This window comes from Emydura macquarii, unplaced genomic scaffold, assembly GCF_026122565.2.
Source record: "Emydura macquarii macquarii isolate MOO-44397 ecotype Brisbane River unplaced genomic scaffold, CSIRO-AGI_Emac_v2 contig_2473, whole genome shotgun sequence".
Taxonomy (NCBI): domain Eukaryota; kingdom Metazoa; phylum Chordata; order Testudines; family Chelidae; genus Emydura; species Emydura macquarii.
Window position 1 is genome coordinate 17,747,233 of NW_027132610.1, and position 16,329 is coordinate 17,763,561.

Genomic DNA, 16,329 nt, shown 5'->3' on the forward strand with positions numbered 1-16,329 from the left:
GATTATGCTAGAAAATACAAAGTAGCTGAAAAATATCTTTGGGAGAAAAGCAATATTCTTTTTTCTTTATGCATCTGGAAAGCTAGCTGAGTACTTAGAAACTATAATGATGAGTGCTCTACAAGTACATATGACAGATAGATAGTAAGATGAATAGATTCTAAGAACAGAAAGGACTGTTGTTATCATCTAGTCTGACTTCCTGTATAACATAGGTCATAAAACTTCCCTGAATTAATTCCTGTTTGGACTGGGGCATATTTTTTATCAAAACATTCAATCTTGATTTAATAATTGCCAGTTATGGAGAATTCATCGCAATCCTTGGTAAATTATTCAGTGGTTAATTGCCCTCACTGTTAAAAATGTACGCCTTATTTCTAGTCTGAATTTGTCTAGTTCAACTTCTAGCCATTGGATTCCATTATACCTTTGTCTGTTAGATTGACAAGTCCAGTATCAAGCACTTGTTCCCCATGTAGGTACTGAAAGATTGTGATCATCACCCCTTAACCTTCTCTTTGTTAAACTAAATCGATTGAGCATCTTGAGTCTATCACTATAAAGCATGTTTTCTAATCCTTTAATCATTCTCGTGGCTCTTCTCTGAATCCTCCCCAATATATCAAGGTATTTCTTATCCAGACTTCATACCATATGAAAACAAAAACAGCAATTTCCCTTTGAAAAGAAAGGAAAGCCAAGGGAGAACAACTTGCTAATCCGCAATATAGTTCCCCCTAGAATGGTCCCCACTTTTGCGGGTGCCCTTGCCTTGCTGCCCTAGTTGCACCACATTTTAGCCCCATGTTAACTTTAACCTTAAGGATTAAATGTACATGGTTATTGTCTCAAATATCTGTTAAGGTTTTTAATTAAAGGCACCATGGAAGGGGTGCACAAGTATCCTTGAGATAAATGTTTATTTTAGATCTAGAATTATAGTTACATCCCTTACAAAACACCTTTCATCTGCTAATGTTTTGCTGTGGACAGTTCAGTTGATCTCATTGTGGAAGATACATAGGTTCCAAGATTTGTTTTCAGGCTGTAGAAGCTATCTTGCACCTTCTTTACAAAAGTCTTGAAACTCTCCCCCAACCCTCAATACCATTTCATTTCGTCTCCTGTGCACCAAAGGGCACTTCTCATTCCTTCCCACTCCCAAGATTGCCTCTGCTATAACATAGTGGGAAAAACCATTGGAAAAATGTAATTAAAATAGGGAGCAATCTAGGGCCCTGGTCCTGCAAGCACTTTTGTGTGTGTGTGTCATTATGCATATGAATACTTCCACTGAGCTCAAGGGGACTGCTCACATGCATAAAGATACTGGTGTGCATGAGTGTTTTCAGGATTGGAGCCTAAAGTAGAAAAGTGCTTTATAATGTGATGTGCTGGTAGCATTCCAGTAGATCTTGGTAGGACAGGAGAGTAACACTTCCTAGTTTCTCTTGCTAATCAAAACCAGTGCAAGTCTCAGTCCACATAAAGAGCTACAGGATCATTTGCATATAATAGAAAATTCCAGACACCACCACTGCCAGATCAGATCAGCAAAAGACTTAAGTCTTAGTTTCCAGAATAGCTGCACATCTCTTTTTAAGATGAAGCAGGTTTGTGATCGATGCCATCCTAATCTGACTTTACCCACCTTCAGAGGTTTCTCCTTCTGGCTTGTGGACTTTATTTAAGTTCCTCCTGGTTTTTATTTCTGTTTGCCACAGGCGCAGCAGCCCCTGTCACGTACTCGGTGCTGATTGGAAATCGTGAATGGATGAGACGGAATGGCTTGAATATATCCAATGATGTTAACGATTCAATGACAGGCCATGAAATGAAAGGACAAACAGCCGTATTGGTGGCTATAGATGGTAATTAACATTCTTTGAAATAACTCAGTGAAAACATAAATACCACATCACATTGACATTGATCCTGAAAGTAACCCTGGCTTGAACCACATATCAACTATTTATTGCGTTAGGGAGTGTCTTTCTAAGTTAGAGTGACAAGTGGCTGCTTACCTTCTGGCCCTAAACTGTTTGAGAGTGTGTAATGTGTAATCCACAAAATGGCTTTAATTAAATAGTAATTTCTGAGCCTCCTCTTGGCTGGAACCATCATTCTGAAAAGTGATGCTACCAATTCAGAAGTCAGATTGCAAACCTGCTTCCTTCCTGCCTTCATGTTTTCATCTGAAGGATCACAAGGTGACAGCCTACATTGCTTATCATGTGTTAAAAATGTTTCGTGGTTGAACATGAGCATTCTTTATATTGCTGAAGCACAAAACAAAAGCTGGATCAGATTGTAAACTCTTTGGGGCTTGTGCGTAGCACAGCGGGGCCGTGACTGTGGTCCTGAGCACTACCACAATACAAATAATAATAATGGAGCACTGTAAATTCTTTGGAACAGGTCATATGTCTGCTGCTTACATTTGTACAGTGCCTACCTAACACAATGGTTCCCTGATCCTGACAGGAGGCCTCTGGGCTTTGTTACATAAATATTAACTAATAATTCTGGTCTGATCCTGTTGCCCCCATAGAGGCAGATGCTTCCACTTGCAGACACTTCTACTTTTCAGCCTGCTGCCCATTATCAGTAGTGGGTCCAGCAAGACTGAATGCCCTTATTGTCTTTTCATCAGCATGAAAATGAGGGACTTGCAGTACAGTTGCTGGGCCTGCCATTGGGAGATCACCCCCCACCCTGATCCCAGCTCTTGACTTATTACCTTGTTTTACCATAACACAGGACTTTAAAAAGAAATCCTTGACTGAGCACTGTTCCACCTCCAATACTGACTGTAATTAAAGAGTTCGGGGCTGCGACTCATTTTAGTCAAGCCCTTAATTTTTGAAACACAACTTGCAGTACTTGTGAACATGAAATATTTCAGATTGACATGGCAGGCAACAGAGATGCAACTTTCAGTGAGGCTATATCTGGTCAAGGACAAGTGTAACGTTGTTAAAAATATTTTGAGAGAAAGCCATCTGCTAAGGAGTTAGGTGGCACAAAGGACAGATAACTCCTTCCCTCTGGAGACATGCATTCAAACCCTGACTTGATCTGGGCAATTTCTGGCCCAAGTCCCCACTTGCCCACATCAGAAAACGATCACCTCATAGAGCCCATTTTGGCATTGTATGCATAAAAGCCATTCAGGACTGGAATAATAAGGATGTTACATGTTAGATCTGACCTGAAGCATGCAGGTGTGTGAGTAGAGAGGTGTGTGTGTGTGTGTGTGTGTGTGTAAGTAAGATTGCACTAAAGCAGTCTTAAGACAGTGATCGTTACTACATTCGCAAACACTAAATTCATTCAAAATATTATAAATGCTGAAGTAATGTATCTGATAATTCTACAGTTATTTATTTCAAGCAGGGGTAGGGTTGAAGAATCACACTAGCTTCTTTGGAATGTGTCTACATTGTAACTGGGAGGTGTTATTGCAGCATGTGTAGAACTACCTGAGCAAGCTTTTGATGTAGCTAGATCAAAGCTAGCTTGCGTAACAACAGCCGCAGCATGGGTGGGGTCAATAGAGTATGTACCCAGGTGGGCAGGTGGGGCTAGTCCATGCTGTTGTGGCTTCGCTACTGTTGTTGTAGATCAAAGGTAGCTTGGGTACATCAACACTTGCTGGAGTCATGCTTCCCAATTACAGTGTAGACATGCTCTTTGCCCCGCTTTGCTTTTCATGCCTTTCTGCAGCTCCTTAACTAACTGAGGGTGTTTCCTTGTGAAGGTGCATTGTGTGGAATGATTGCAATAGCAGATACCGTCAAACAGGAGGCAGCGCTCGCTGTGCACACCCTGCAAAGTATGGGAATAGATGTGGTGCTAATAACAGGGGACAACAGAAAAACTGCAAAAGCAATTGCTACTCAGGTACTTTTCTTTTGTATTAAAGCAAATGTATTCTCAGTTCTAAAAGCTCTGCCACTGAATTTTGCTGCTGTTTGTTTTAGCCTTTGCATAGATGTGCAAGATGTCTTGCACAAAGGAAGAAAAGAAACCATCTCCACCCTCATGCAAATTAGGTAGGCTCATGCACTCGAGTTATAGTGGGAGCTAGCAGACAAGGGAGGCTCTGAGTTTCCATCAGTTCCCTTTGAAGAGCAGATGAGCATTCAGCACCACTCAGTGGGTGCTCAGCCCCTTGCAGTAGTTTCTGTTTCCCTTTGCAGTCTTTTCTTGTGAATGTATGAGCTAGAGGTGCAGCTACATAAAACCATTTTGAGGGGGATGACAAAGAAGTTGCTAAATGAACTGGAAGTGAGCAGTAAGCTGGCATACCAGGAAGTTCTGTTCAAATAACTGAATCCTAGAACAGCTCACAGAAGCTGCCAAGAGCGAAAAGATTAATGCCAGCTATTGTTTTTTGGCAGTGATTTCCCCCCTAAGGGTTAGTCGCCTGCTTCCATTCACTTAAAGGCCATGCTCCTTCTAGTGACATAGGAAAATTCCTTTAGGGCCCTGTCCTGCTTCCAGTAAAGTTAATGTGAGTTTTGCTATTGACTTCAGTGGTAACGGGATCAGCCCCTTAAGCAGAGCCGTTACTACAAACGGTTGCTTTCTAAGACACAGACAGGCTTATATAAGATGTATCTGATCATCACCCATAGGTGTCACCTAGCCAAGGTATAGTGACATCATTGCTCTACTTAGCCACTTCTCTACCCTCTCTTTCCATGTTTTCTTTCCCTCTGCTGCTCCCATCTTTTCCTTTGGTTTACTCATCTTTCTTCCTACTATTGCTCCTACTTTACCTTCAATTACTCATTTAAGTAATCCACCAAATAGCAAAACCCAACAATAGAGTGGTACATAACTACTTTGTCTGTTATCTTTTGCTCTTGCATGTGATAATCCTTCCTGTATACTGTTTGTTTGTTTTCCTGAGACCTTTGTATAATGAAGGTTTCACTGTGTTTACTAATGTAGAAATGTGACTCTTACGTTACATTTGAAGTGAAAGGCTCGTTTTCCCCCATCTGTCTATATCCATCTGTTGTCTCTTGTCTTATACAAACATTATAAGCTCTTTTTGGCACAGAGTGTCTTTTTGTCCTCCGTTTGTACAGCACCTGGCACAGAGGGTTCCTGGCCTCTGACTGGGGCACCTAGGTGCTACAGTAATACAAATAATATATAATAATGGGGGAAGGAGGATGCCAAAGCCCATCAATACTTAGCTGGTTACAAAATGGCTGAGTTAACCCTCAGAGCACTTGCCTCTTGCATTCTGCCAAGGAAGCCCCATGTACTGCAGTACGAAACAATGCCCGAATCCAGGAGGAGCATTGCTTGCGGGAGCCTGTAGTCTCTTCAGCTGCCCCTCTGGATGGGGTCCCATTTTATGCAAATTATGTTGCCCTTCTGGGTCCAAGCAAGTTGCTAATGCAGCCCTTAATGGAGTTCAAGTGTGGGTGACCCCTCTGTTCCTCCTTCCTGTCCCCAGCAAGTTTGATCCAGAACAGTAAACATGTTTTAAAGCTTTCTTTTCCATGGTTAAACCATATTAAAAGGCTCAGCTATACTTTCTACTCTAGTGGGGTTTTTTTTTTTTTTCCTTTCCCTGCTTGTAGGTTGGCATCAAAAAGGTCTTTGCTGAGGTTCTGCCCTCTCACAAAGTTGCAAAGGTTCAGGAACTCCAGAATGAAGGGAAAAAGGTTGCCATGGTTGGAGATGGAGTCAACGATTCCCCTGCGTTGGCTGGGGCTGACATTGGCATTGCTATTGGAACAGGCACCGATGTTGCCATCGAAGCTGCAGACGTCGTTCTTATTCGAGTGAGCGCTATTGTTTAACATAATCCCTTTCCTTGTGCCAATGCTGAGCTCTGAGAAATGTGCCTGTGTGGAGCTGTGAAGAACTGTCTCGCTGCACTTTTCTCTTGCAGAATGACTTACTGGATGTGGTTGCCAGTATTCATCTATCAAAGAGGACGGTCAGAAGAATACGAATCAATCTGGTCCTTGCCTTAATTTATAATCTTCTTGGGATACCGATAGCGGCAGGTAGGTGGCTGCTAGAGCTCAGCTTGTCAAAGAGCTTCTGAGTCCTGCTCTCAGATCTGACTCCGGTTTGTTGAGAGAGGCAAGGCAGGCGAGTTGATCTTTTATTGGACCAACTTCTGTTGGTGAGAGGGACAAGCTTTTGAACGTCAGAGAGCTCTTCTTCAGGTCTGGGGAAGGTACTCACAGTGTCACAGCTACATACAAGATAGGACAGATCATTAAGCATAAGGGGTTAACACAGGCTGTAGGAGACCACTTAAAATGAAGAGGGCAGTTAAGGGTTAGGATTAGCAGGCAGTAAATTGTGTTACAAATTGTTTTAATGAGCCATTAAGCCAGTGTCTCTGTTAAGTCCGTGGTTTGTAATGGTTTATTTTAAGTGATCTCCTACAGCATGCTGACTGAGGGCCTGTGTTTGAAAAACCCCATGTAAAGTTATGTTGCTCTATCCATGTTTATAGGGGTCCCATGAGTCATGCTGTGGGACTTTTTGTCCATTTAATTGTTGAACTTTCCCATTTTAAAATTAAAGGGACAGAATATTCTATATTTTAAGGAACTAAATGTGTGAGTAACGGGTGTGTGATTTTACTTTTTCTCCTTCGTTAGGCGTGTTAATGCCTATAGGAATCGTGCTGCAGCCCTGGATGGGGTCAGCTGCAATGGCAGCTTCTTCAGTATCTGTGGTGCTATCGTCCCTGCAGCTGAAATGGTACGTTTTGCACGGAACAATCAGTAGCTCTAGACTATTGGTTTTGGAGCTCAAATTAGAGACATGTATATGGGCTGTCACAAACTTAAAATTACCAAATGGTCCTTTAGTTGAAGGTTATTTTATCTAATCCTTGGTCCAAAAAAAGAACGATCTCCTTAAAAGGAGAATGCTTGATATATGCCAACTCCAATTATTATTCTTTAAGTAGGGGATAAAACTTTGACAATGACCACCACCTGTGCAGATGTATTTTGAGATCCACTTAAATAGCAACTGAGTTGATAATCAGTGGGTTTTGTTGTTGGTTTTTTTGGGGGTTTTTTTTTGTGAATACCAAATGAGCTTATAATGGCAAATCATTCAAATAGCTGTTCCATTACAATTCATCATTAACTGATGCTTTTTAAAAATAAGTTACTAATGGACTTATACTAGTGTTTCTGTTTCTTTATTCAATTATAAATTAACCAGAGAGAAGGGGGGAAAGTGGAAGCAACAAAAAAGTGCATTTATTCTATTGCATTTGGTGGTTGATAGTGTATCATCCTTTATTTTGATGGAAATGATTCTATTTTTGAACTGTAACTAGAGGCCAATATTTTTAAAAAATGACTAGTGCCTCCATTTTGTGTGTGTGTGTGGGGGGGGGGTCTACTTGAGACACCTGTACAGTTTCAGAAAGTGCTAAGCACCCATATTCTGAAAACCAGGCTCCTTTCAGATGTCTCAGGTTGACACAAATCTTCAATAAAGGCTGACAATGGACAAAGCATATTTTTACCTTAGGTGATTTTTTTTAATAGGCTCCAGTATGGAAATCAGTTCTGGCATTATGACTCCAATCCTGCAAACACTTAAGCATGTGCCTAACTTTACTCATGTGTGTAGTCAATGGGAGTATTCATTTGAGGAGAGTTATGTATATGCTCAAGTGACTGCAGGATCAATACCTATATCTGCAGGGATTTCCCCTTCCAAAATTATAGGGATTGTTTAGCCAAACTCTGGGGAATTTCTGCAAGGACTTCCCTTTGTTTTCTATCTTATTTGATCCTACACCTTTATATTTTAATATTAGAAATCATTACGGTAAGGTGATGGGGAATCATCCAAAACATATTTGGCTATGGACTCAAAAAGACAGTAATGCCTTATACTGTGCAGAATAATTACCATAGCAGATAGAAAGGCAAGATGCTTTATCTTTCAGAATGAAAGCTTAGATTCCAGAGAATGCAGTAACAGCTGTAGAAAGAACCAAATATGTCACTCCCGGGCTTTTCTTGTCTCAGAGTATAAGGGTGCACTTGATCCATCAAGGAAATGGCTAGTCACGATGTGACCAGTACTTTGTCCTTAATGCTTCTTTTGCAGTACAAGAAGCAGATGATGATTAATCACAAATGTCTGATATTTCCTAACACGGTTGCCAGTTCTCTACTCAGGCTCTTAAAACTGTTGGGTGATCCTAAACTTTTCTGTTCCACTTTTCCTAGTTACAAGAAGCCAGGAACAGAACGGTATGAAGCACAAGCTCAAGGCCGCATGAAACCACTGACTCCTTCCCAAATCAGTGTTCACATTGGGATGGATGATAGGAGAAGGGATTCACCCAGGCCAAGTGCCTGGGACCAGATTAGTCAAGTATCTCTTTCTTCTCTGACTTCAGACAAGCTGCACAGAAATGGTGGTTTTATAGAGGAAGATGGTGGCAAGTGGTCACTGCTCATTAATGACAGAGATGAAGAACAGTACATTTAAACACTGCATCCCATAGCTGAACATGAAGTCATTGTTATTCTTCACCTTTAGCAGCAATAATCAAGACAGCTCCATGAGTATGAAGGAAGCCCTTATGGTTCAGTTTGCAAAGCAGCTGCTACTCAAAAATTCAACATTAGATTGTGTGAATTATGATTTATCAGGTCGCAAATGATTACCAGTCATGGACAAATCTTGAGACCCTACAATGGATTATGCTCTTTACTTCTTACATTATTCACCGTGCACAGTGTGAAGTTGGAGTCCACAAAGCCTAACATGACCCCTACATTGTCGATCAATTACTGGGAATCAAAATCGCAGCCTGTCTAGTCTTATTGACTCCTTTGCACTTCTTTCTGGAACTTCTGTAAAAAGATTTTTAAATTTAAGTCTGCCAAATTCATTTTCTAGATCAAAGAGAAAACTAATACACTTGACATCAAATAAACTTGACTCTATATTTGGGGATCATATTTTTACATAGTATTGAATCTAGTCATCTCAATATTTAAGGATCAGACAACGTGTGTATTTGATGAGAGCAAAATATATTAATTGTGTATTTTACTGTACATAAAACTTCTAAAATTCTGTTTCAAAGATTATCATTTATCTCCTAGCATCACTAATTTTATTTTATGAAACATGATTTTATTTGCCAAACTTGCTTGCTGCGTCCAACTACTCTTCGTAGGTTTTCCATTTTTCTCATGTGTGTTCTTCGGAGCCCTTTCTTCCCAATAGAGTTCCACCTTTAGACATTTGTTATGTCTTCAGATTTTCCCATATGGGACTAGATCCCACAAGGCATTGGGGACCCTGCAATTCATGTTGAAATCCACAAAGTCTGAGCTCTTCTCAGTGTTTTACTGGTTCAGGATAGCTCACCTTTTTGTAGAATCTTTTGACACTCCTGTCCTGATAACTGTCGTGTTTGGCTGTTTCTTTGATTTGCAGAGTGATGTAAATGTGCCAGTGTAAGCCAACTTAGTGGCTCAGTTATTGGTACATTCATGCTAATGCATTGAGGAGATGCTTTCCAACTTGGAGGGCTTGTTCTTGGCCCTGATGGGAGCTAGAATGTTAGATGTGACCCACTCAGTCTCTGTGCTGGCAGGTTAGCTAAATGTGCTCTTCAAGCACTCTATGGAAGTTGAGGGGACATGACAAAAGCAGAGATTCAACAGGGAGGTGAGGTTCTGGAGGCTTTTCTCTGCAAATGGCAGGTGAGAAAGAAGTAGTAGATTAAAGCCCAGAATCAGAATCCCTCAATATATTGTATTACAGCTGGGTGGATACTCATCCTATCCCATGTAAAAAAATTAATGCATTATTACAGATCATGTTAGGCAAGAGTGACTTTTACTTCATATCTGAGTTTTATCTTGGATCATAAACACTGTAATCAACCGTTAAAAATGCCACTAGGAGGAGACAATATGCTGGTCTAACAGAATAGAGCGTGGGCAAGTGTTCCTGGGATTCCAAGGTCATTGGAGGGGGTGAAGGTATGGGGGTTGAGATTACTGTACTGGTTTAATAGCACCAGATAACACAAATTGTTGGTCATTTAAAATAAAAGTGAAAACTGATTAAAAATGGAAATCATAGAGCACTAGATTCTCATTTATTCTGGTATGAATCATCGTAGCAGTGCTAGTTGTTTGTCATTTAATCATACCCTGGTTTATCTCCTGGAATTTATGTAAATGGGGCTTTAACATTTTTGTAGTGTTTTATCTCCTTGCTCGGCCTAGTGTAATGACACACTGAAGTGGAAGAGAAAAGCCTACTTCAGCAGCGCGAGAGCATGAGCTTAATCACAGCAACTTTGTCTTCAAATTCACCCTCCAAGACTTGTCTCTCAGTCAGGGCACTCTGAGTCAGGCGCTTCAGTGGGTTGAGTGGGTGAAATCCTGGTCCCATTGAAGTCAACAGCAAAACTCTGATGGGGGGGGAGGGAGAAGCAGGATTTTACACTGGCGAAAGAACCCAAATCATTGGTGAAAGCATTGGTTTGGTTGAAAGCCTGGTGTGTTGCCTGTTTCCCTACAAAGCGCTAAACTGTGCTCCCCCTATAATAAATGTCCACACTCTAGCTGACTCTGAGGGGAAGAGCATTGTACCCATAACATGGGAAGTTGGTTCCAATTGTAATGTGCTAGGCTTTGCTTGTCCTTTTTAATAATTCCCTTATATTTAGGTTCCCCTAAATGGCCCATTCAGCTCTGTTGCCTCGTCACAACATTTGCTAGGACGTCATTACACTGATTTTTAACATTTCCATTTCAAAACTATAACATTGTTTTAGATAATTAAAAAGTATTTATACAACTGTAAAAATACCCAGTAAAACATGCAATAGCTGGCTGGCCTTGGTCCTAATGAAAGGTTTTCTATTGTTTGGACTATTTTTAACATTTTTCATGCCAGTCCATAGAATAAAGCTGGGGGGTTTTCCCCACATATTTTTGTTTCTTTTTTGGGTAAGTGAAACAAACTGTGAGAAAACAGAAGCTATTGGACTGCAGAATCTGTGCATCTGATATGCTATGAGCAGTGAGCAGCCCGGGTTGATAAGACGGGGCTTTTCAAAAGCACTCAGCTTTGGCCTAACTTTGATCTTGCTGAAATCCCATCCCAAAAGCACAGATAATGCCAGACAGGTTTGCTGTGCTTTGCTTTTTTATTTTTTAAAATCAAATTGCAAATGCACCAGTTTAAACAGATCATTTCTTGGTTCAGCACAAAACTCCTTTGGATCAGGACTGGCTCAATATGTTTCGTCTTTCTTAATGCGTCTGTTACTGCGTCATGAAAGTTTACTTGACAATTCTACTGGTGTCGACAGTTACAGTCTAACGTGGATTGAAAACTGGTTAGAGGACTGTCAATTGGCAACGATATCCAATTGAGAGAAGGATGGAGTTAAGGAGTAGTTTGCGGTTTTATTTAATTTCTTTATTAATGAGCTGGAGGAAGGGATAAACACTCTAATTAAATTTGCATCATGTCCTAAGCTGAGAAATATTTCAAACCTCACTGAGGACTGAGAAATAATATAATGGCGCCTAGGATAATTCGACACAGGCAGGAAATAACAAATTAAGGCGTGGACCCCGTGATCTCACTTAGCCCCCGTTGACTTCAGTGGGGCTACATGAGGGTGCTAGGAACCTCCCACATGGGACTAGATGCAAGATTGTCCTTAGAAAGTTACTTAAATTTTGAGCTTTCTGTGCAAGGAGAGTCTCATTGTTTGTATAGCACCTAGCACAATGGGATCCTGGTCTATGCCTGGATCTCCAGGCATTACCTCAATACCACCATCATTACTAATAATAATGAGTGGAGCCAAAATCATCTTAGAAAAATACAAGCTACTACATCCGAGGAAGAATAGCCCAGGCCCAGCTATTCAGTTTTTATTTAGATTTTTCCTGCTGCTGGGGTATCTTTGTATTGGGAGTATTTGGGCAAATCTGGGAGGCAACATGGACTAGTGGATAGAACACTAGAGTGAGAGTCAGAAGACTTTAGTTTCTGTTCCCAGCTCAGTCCCTGGTCTGCCGGGTGGCCTTGGACAAGTCACGTCATCTCCCTGTGCCTCAGTTTTCCCATTTGCAAAATGGGGATAATGATGCTGCCCGCCCTTTGTAAAGCACTTTGGATCTACTGATGAAAAGTGCTATATAAGAGCTAGGTATTATTTGATATGTTTTCAATTTTTAAAAATTGCATGTTTTACGGGCCCCCAGAACCTGAGATGGGCACTTTTGTTGTAGAGTAAGAAATCAAAAAATAATTAAAATGCATGTTTCTTGTGAGCTATTACAAAACTATTTCCCTATGCATGAGAGCTCCATATTTGTATAAAATATTTTTGGCACATTGAAAATTACTGTAAGAATGCGTGAATTAATTTTTATATTCCCCTCCCCTCCCTTTCAGCCAATTTAGGCAGAGATTCAGTTTGAATTGTACCCAACCTAGCTTCACCTTTGTTATGACTAAGTATTCTTGCCAGAACCATACTTCCTTTGATACATTTGTGTGAAGAAAACAATGAGTAGGTGGTAAAATGATACAATGGAATAGAAGAATGTTACATCAGCTAATACTGAAATTCCAGATTTAATTTCCTTTTCTAAAAAGTTAACAGCAAGAGACTTATTCCTCATTGGGAAATCATTGTAGAATAACAAGGAAAACAGGAAGTGGTGAGGGGCAAATATCCTGCTCTTACTTGTGGGTCAGGTAAGAGCAAACACAGCAGGAGACACATTCATTTCTGTCTTTGTCTCCTAGTTAGATAAAGCAATGCAATTGGGGAGGCAGATGAAGCTGATACATAGATTCTCAGTGCAAGCAACCACCCCAACTGTTCATTTAGTTTCTTCCCCAATATATAATATGCATGAGGATAACTGGGGAAGTCTTCCTTGGTGATGCAGAGAAAGGAAAAGAGACTACACATCAGAAATAAGCCTTTTTTTCTCTCCTGGAATTCATCTGTCCCTGCAATTGGTACGGAGTAAATCTGCTGAGAGAATATTTGAGCTATCTTGTGCCACCACTCAGGTCCATCATTTTCTAGACGGTGATTTGAGGAAAAAGAGGCCTGATATATACTCCCTTATATACAGTGAGTGACAATATTACCCAGAATAACCACTGGATGTCAGTACAGGTATAAACACAAACTCTTCCAGGGAGTGGTTGATTAATCCCTCTAATTTTGAAGCATCTGAAAAACCCAAACATTTTAATGATGATTACTGGAAAAGTAGAAGTGCAGAGGGCAGGTTTTTTTCAAATAATAAAGAGGGTCTAAAATACAAGGCTGACTTGCTACTCTCACCTGGGGACAGAAGATTTCAGATCCTCTTTATTTGCCGTCAGCTATGAACTGCTTGTTTGGCATATTTGACAGTCAAATGTCTCCTGAGTTCCACATATGCTGCCTATTGAAATTGTCATTATATTTTCTTGACAGCTGAAATTTTAAAAAGAAAAGCACAAGAGTAGGCAGACTTTAAATTCAAGCAGTGGTGGATGGCATTGTACACTTAAACTTCTCAGCCTGCACATTAGTTTTAAACAGTGTAACTTTTTTGTGAAACCTTATTTTCTTCTCTGACTGGGTTATTGGCTTATTGGATGGGGAGAAGCAGTAGTCCTGATGTATTTTGGTTTTAGGAATGCTCTTGACACAGTCCCACATGACATTCTTAAAGCAAACTAGGGAAGTGTGGCCCCTATGAAGTTACTGTAAGGTGGGTGCAAAACCGTTTGAAAGACTGTACTAAAAGAGTAATAATCAGTCATTCTATGTACAATTGGGGGGTGGGGTATATCATGGGATCCCAAAGGGATCTGTCCTGAGTCTGGTACTATTCAATATTTTCACTAATGACTTGGCTAATGGAATGGAGAATACGCTCATAAAATTTTCAGATGACATCAAGCTGGGTGCTGTCGCTAGCACGTTGGAGGACAGGGTTAGAATTCAAAACCTCCTTGACAAATTGGAGAATTGGCCTGAAATCAACAAGATGAAAATTCAGTAAAGGAGTGCAAACCATTACGTTGATGAAGGAAAATTTAAATGCCCAATTACAAAATGGGGAATAAATAGCTAGGCAGCAGTACTGCTGGAAAGGCTTGGGGATTATAGTGGATCACAGATTGAATATGAGTTAACGATGTCATGCATTTGCAAAAAAGACCAACGTTCTAGGGTGTATTAACAGGAGTGTTGTATGTAAGACATGAGAGGTAAGTGTCCTGCTCTACTCGGCCCTGGTGAGGCCCTAGCTGGAGTACAGTGTCCAATTCTGGGCACCACAATTTAAAAATGATGTGGACAAATTGGAGAGAGTCCAGCTAAAACAACAACAATGATAAAAGGTTTAGAAAACCGGACCTAGGAGGAAAGGTTAAAAAAACTGAGCATGTTTAGGCTTGAGAAAAAACAGAAGGAGGAACTGATAACAGGGCTGTTATAGAGAGGACTGTGATCGGTATCCTCCACGTCCACTAAAGGTACGACTAGAAGTAATTGACTTAGGCCTTGGCTACACCAGTACTTATGCCGGCAAAATTTATGTTTTTTTCACATCCCTGAGCGACAAATTTTTGCCGGAATAAGGGCTAGCGTAGACCAGGCCTTAGGGTCCTACAGAGTTTTGACTGCACTGCGCACTGTTTTGAAGTCTGCTGCCCTGCCCTGCACTCCAGCTATACAGGCGTGCGCCCCTCCCCTTTCCAAGCCCCAGGAAATTTTGAAATTGCTCAGCCTGGAGAGCTGACACAGCTACTGCCCAGCTGAGCAGGCCGGCAGCAGACACAATCCGCCTGGACTACTGTGGAGGGGCTGGATCATTCTCCTGGGTCTGTGGGAAGACAAGGCTGTGGGAGAACTCCGAGGGAATCAATCCTGCTCTCCGATGGCAGGCATACAGGGAGTGCAGGCTGCTGCTGGGAGAGGAGGGGGGAAAAATTCCTGAGATGCTCTGCACAGCCAGGGAGCGAGGCGGGTGCTGATGTCGGGGTATCCTCCTCTCCCTGCCGGTGTACAGGTCTCGCTGAGCTGGGATAGGCGGGACAGGGGGACACCTGCTGCCTCCCTAGTTTTCTGATACACCTGCCTCAGCTCTTTGATTTTTACGCGGCACTGGTGCACATCCCTGTTGTGCCCCTTCTCCAACATGCCGCGCAATATCTTCTCATAGATATCCAAATTTCTTTTGCTGGCTCAGAACTGAGCCAGAACAGACTTTTTGCCCCACAGACTGAAGAGATCCAACACCTCGGGTTGACACCAGGCTGGATCACGTCTGGGGCGTGCAGTCGCCATGATCGGTTCTGCTTGCAAGCTGTCTCCTCGCTGAGCCAACAGGAAATGGGAATTCAAAATTTCCTGGGTCTCGAGGGGATGGCTGTATCCTGTTTATGTGGCCACACTGCAGTAGAATGCAAATTCCCAGAGCGGTCACAGCAGAGCATTATGGGATACCTCCCGGAGGCCAATGATTTCGATTTATGTTGCGCTCTGCCTACACTGCCACTCATTTGACCCATACAATTTGACTTCAGTGCCATGCCTCTTGCGGAGGTGGTTTTATTTAGTCAAATATCCCCGCGATTTAGGTCAGTGGAACTGACCTGCCAGTGGAGATGCAAACATTATGTGGTCAACGGAAGCCGCATTCTGTCAATCTAACTTATCAGTGTAGACCAGGCCTCACAGAGGTGGAGTAACTAAGCCGACAGGAGACGCTCTCTCCCATCAGTTTAGAGGGTCTTCATTACAGTGGTGCAGCTGCATTAGTGCAACGGCACGGATGCAGCATTTTATATGTAGCCCTACCCTAAGTATTATTGTATTATTCTCATTTTGCAAAGCAGTAAGTTGAGATACAGCACTGTTAAGTGACTTATCAGGTGTCACTGTCTACTCCTGGAATAGAACCCAAGGTTCTGGGCCTGTGTCCTTGTGCTAACCCCTAGATATGCTTGCTCCCAAAGTTGCTTGATTTCATTTCTGAAACCATGCCAAATTTCATTTGAAAATCCATCATCTCAGCTTTTCAATTTCTTACTTTAAAAACAGAACTGGCAATTAAAAACAAACTGGAAATTAGTCTCCAATTCAGCCTCCTGTAATTGTACTTCTCCTAAATAGCCAAATCTGTAGCTGACAGGTCAGCAGAAATGAATGCAACGTTATTAGAGAGAAAAGGTGGTTGAGGTAATATCTTTGATTGGACCAACTTCTATTGGTGAGGGACAAGCAGGGCCGTTTTAAGA

The 16,329-nt window shown here is 41.5% G+C and overlaps 1 protein-coding gene across 1 annotated transcript in view; it reads left to right on the forward strand.

Moving 5' to 3' along the window:
* ATP7B (ATPase copper transporting beta) overlaps positions 1 to 9,019 on the forward strand; it is an 81,858-nt gene extending 72,839 nt beyond the window's left edge. The window contains exons 16-21 of the mRNA XM_067563064.1: positions 1,728 to 1,874; positions 3,764 to 3,906; positions 5,607 to 5,810; positions 5,921 to 6,038; positions 6,648 to 6,750; positions 8,250 to 9,019. Of these exons, the coding sequence (XP_067419165.1) occupies positions 1,728 to 1,874; positions 3,764 to 3,906; positions 5,607 to 5,810; positions 5,921 to 6,038; positions 6,648 to 6,750; positions 8,250 to 8,514 (980 nt within the window). The 3' untranslated portion in view covers positions 8,515 to 9,019. The remainder of the gene's footprint in view (positions 1 to 1,727; positions 1,875 to 3,763; positions 3,907 to 5,606; positions 5,811 to 5,920; positions 6,039 to 6,647; positions 6,751 to 8,249) is intronic.
* Positions 9,020 to 16,329: the final 7,310 nt, after the last annotated feature.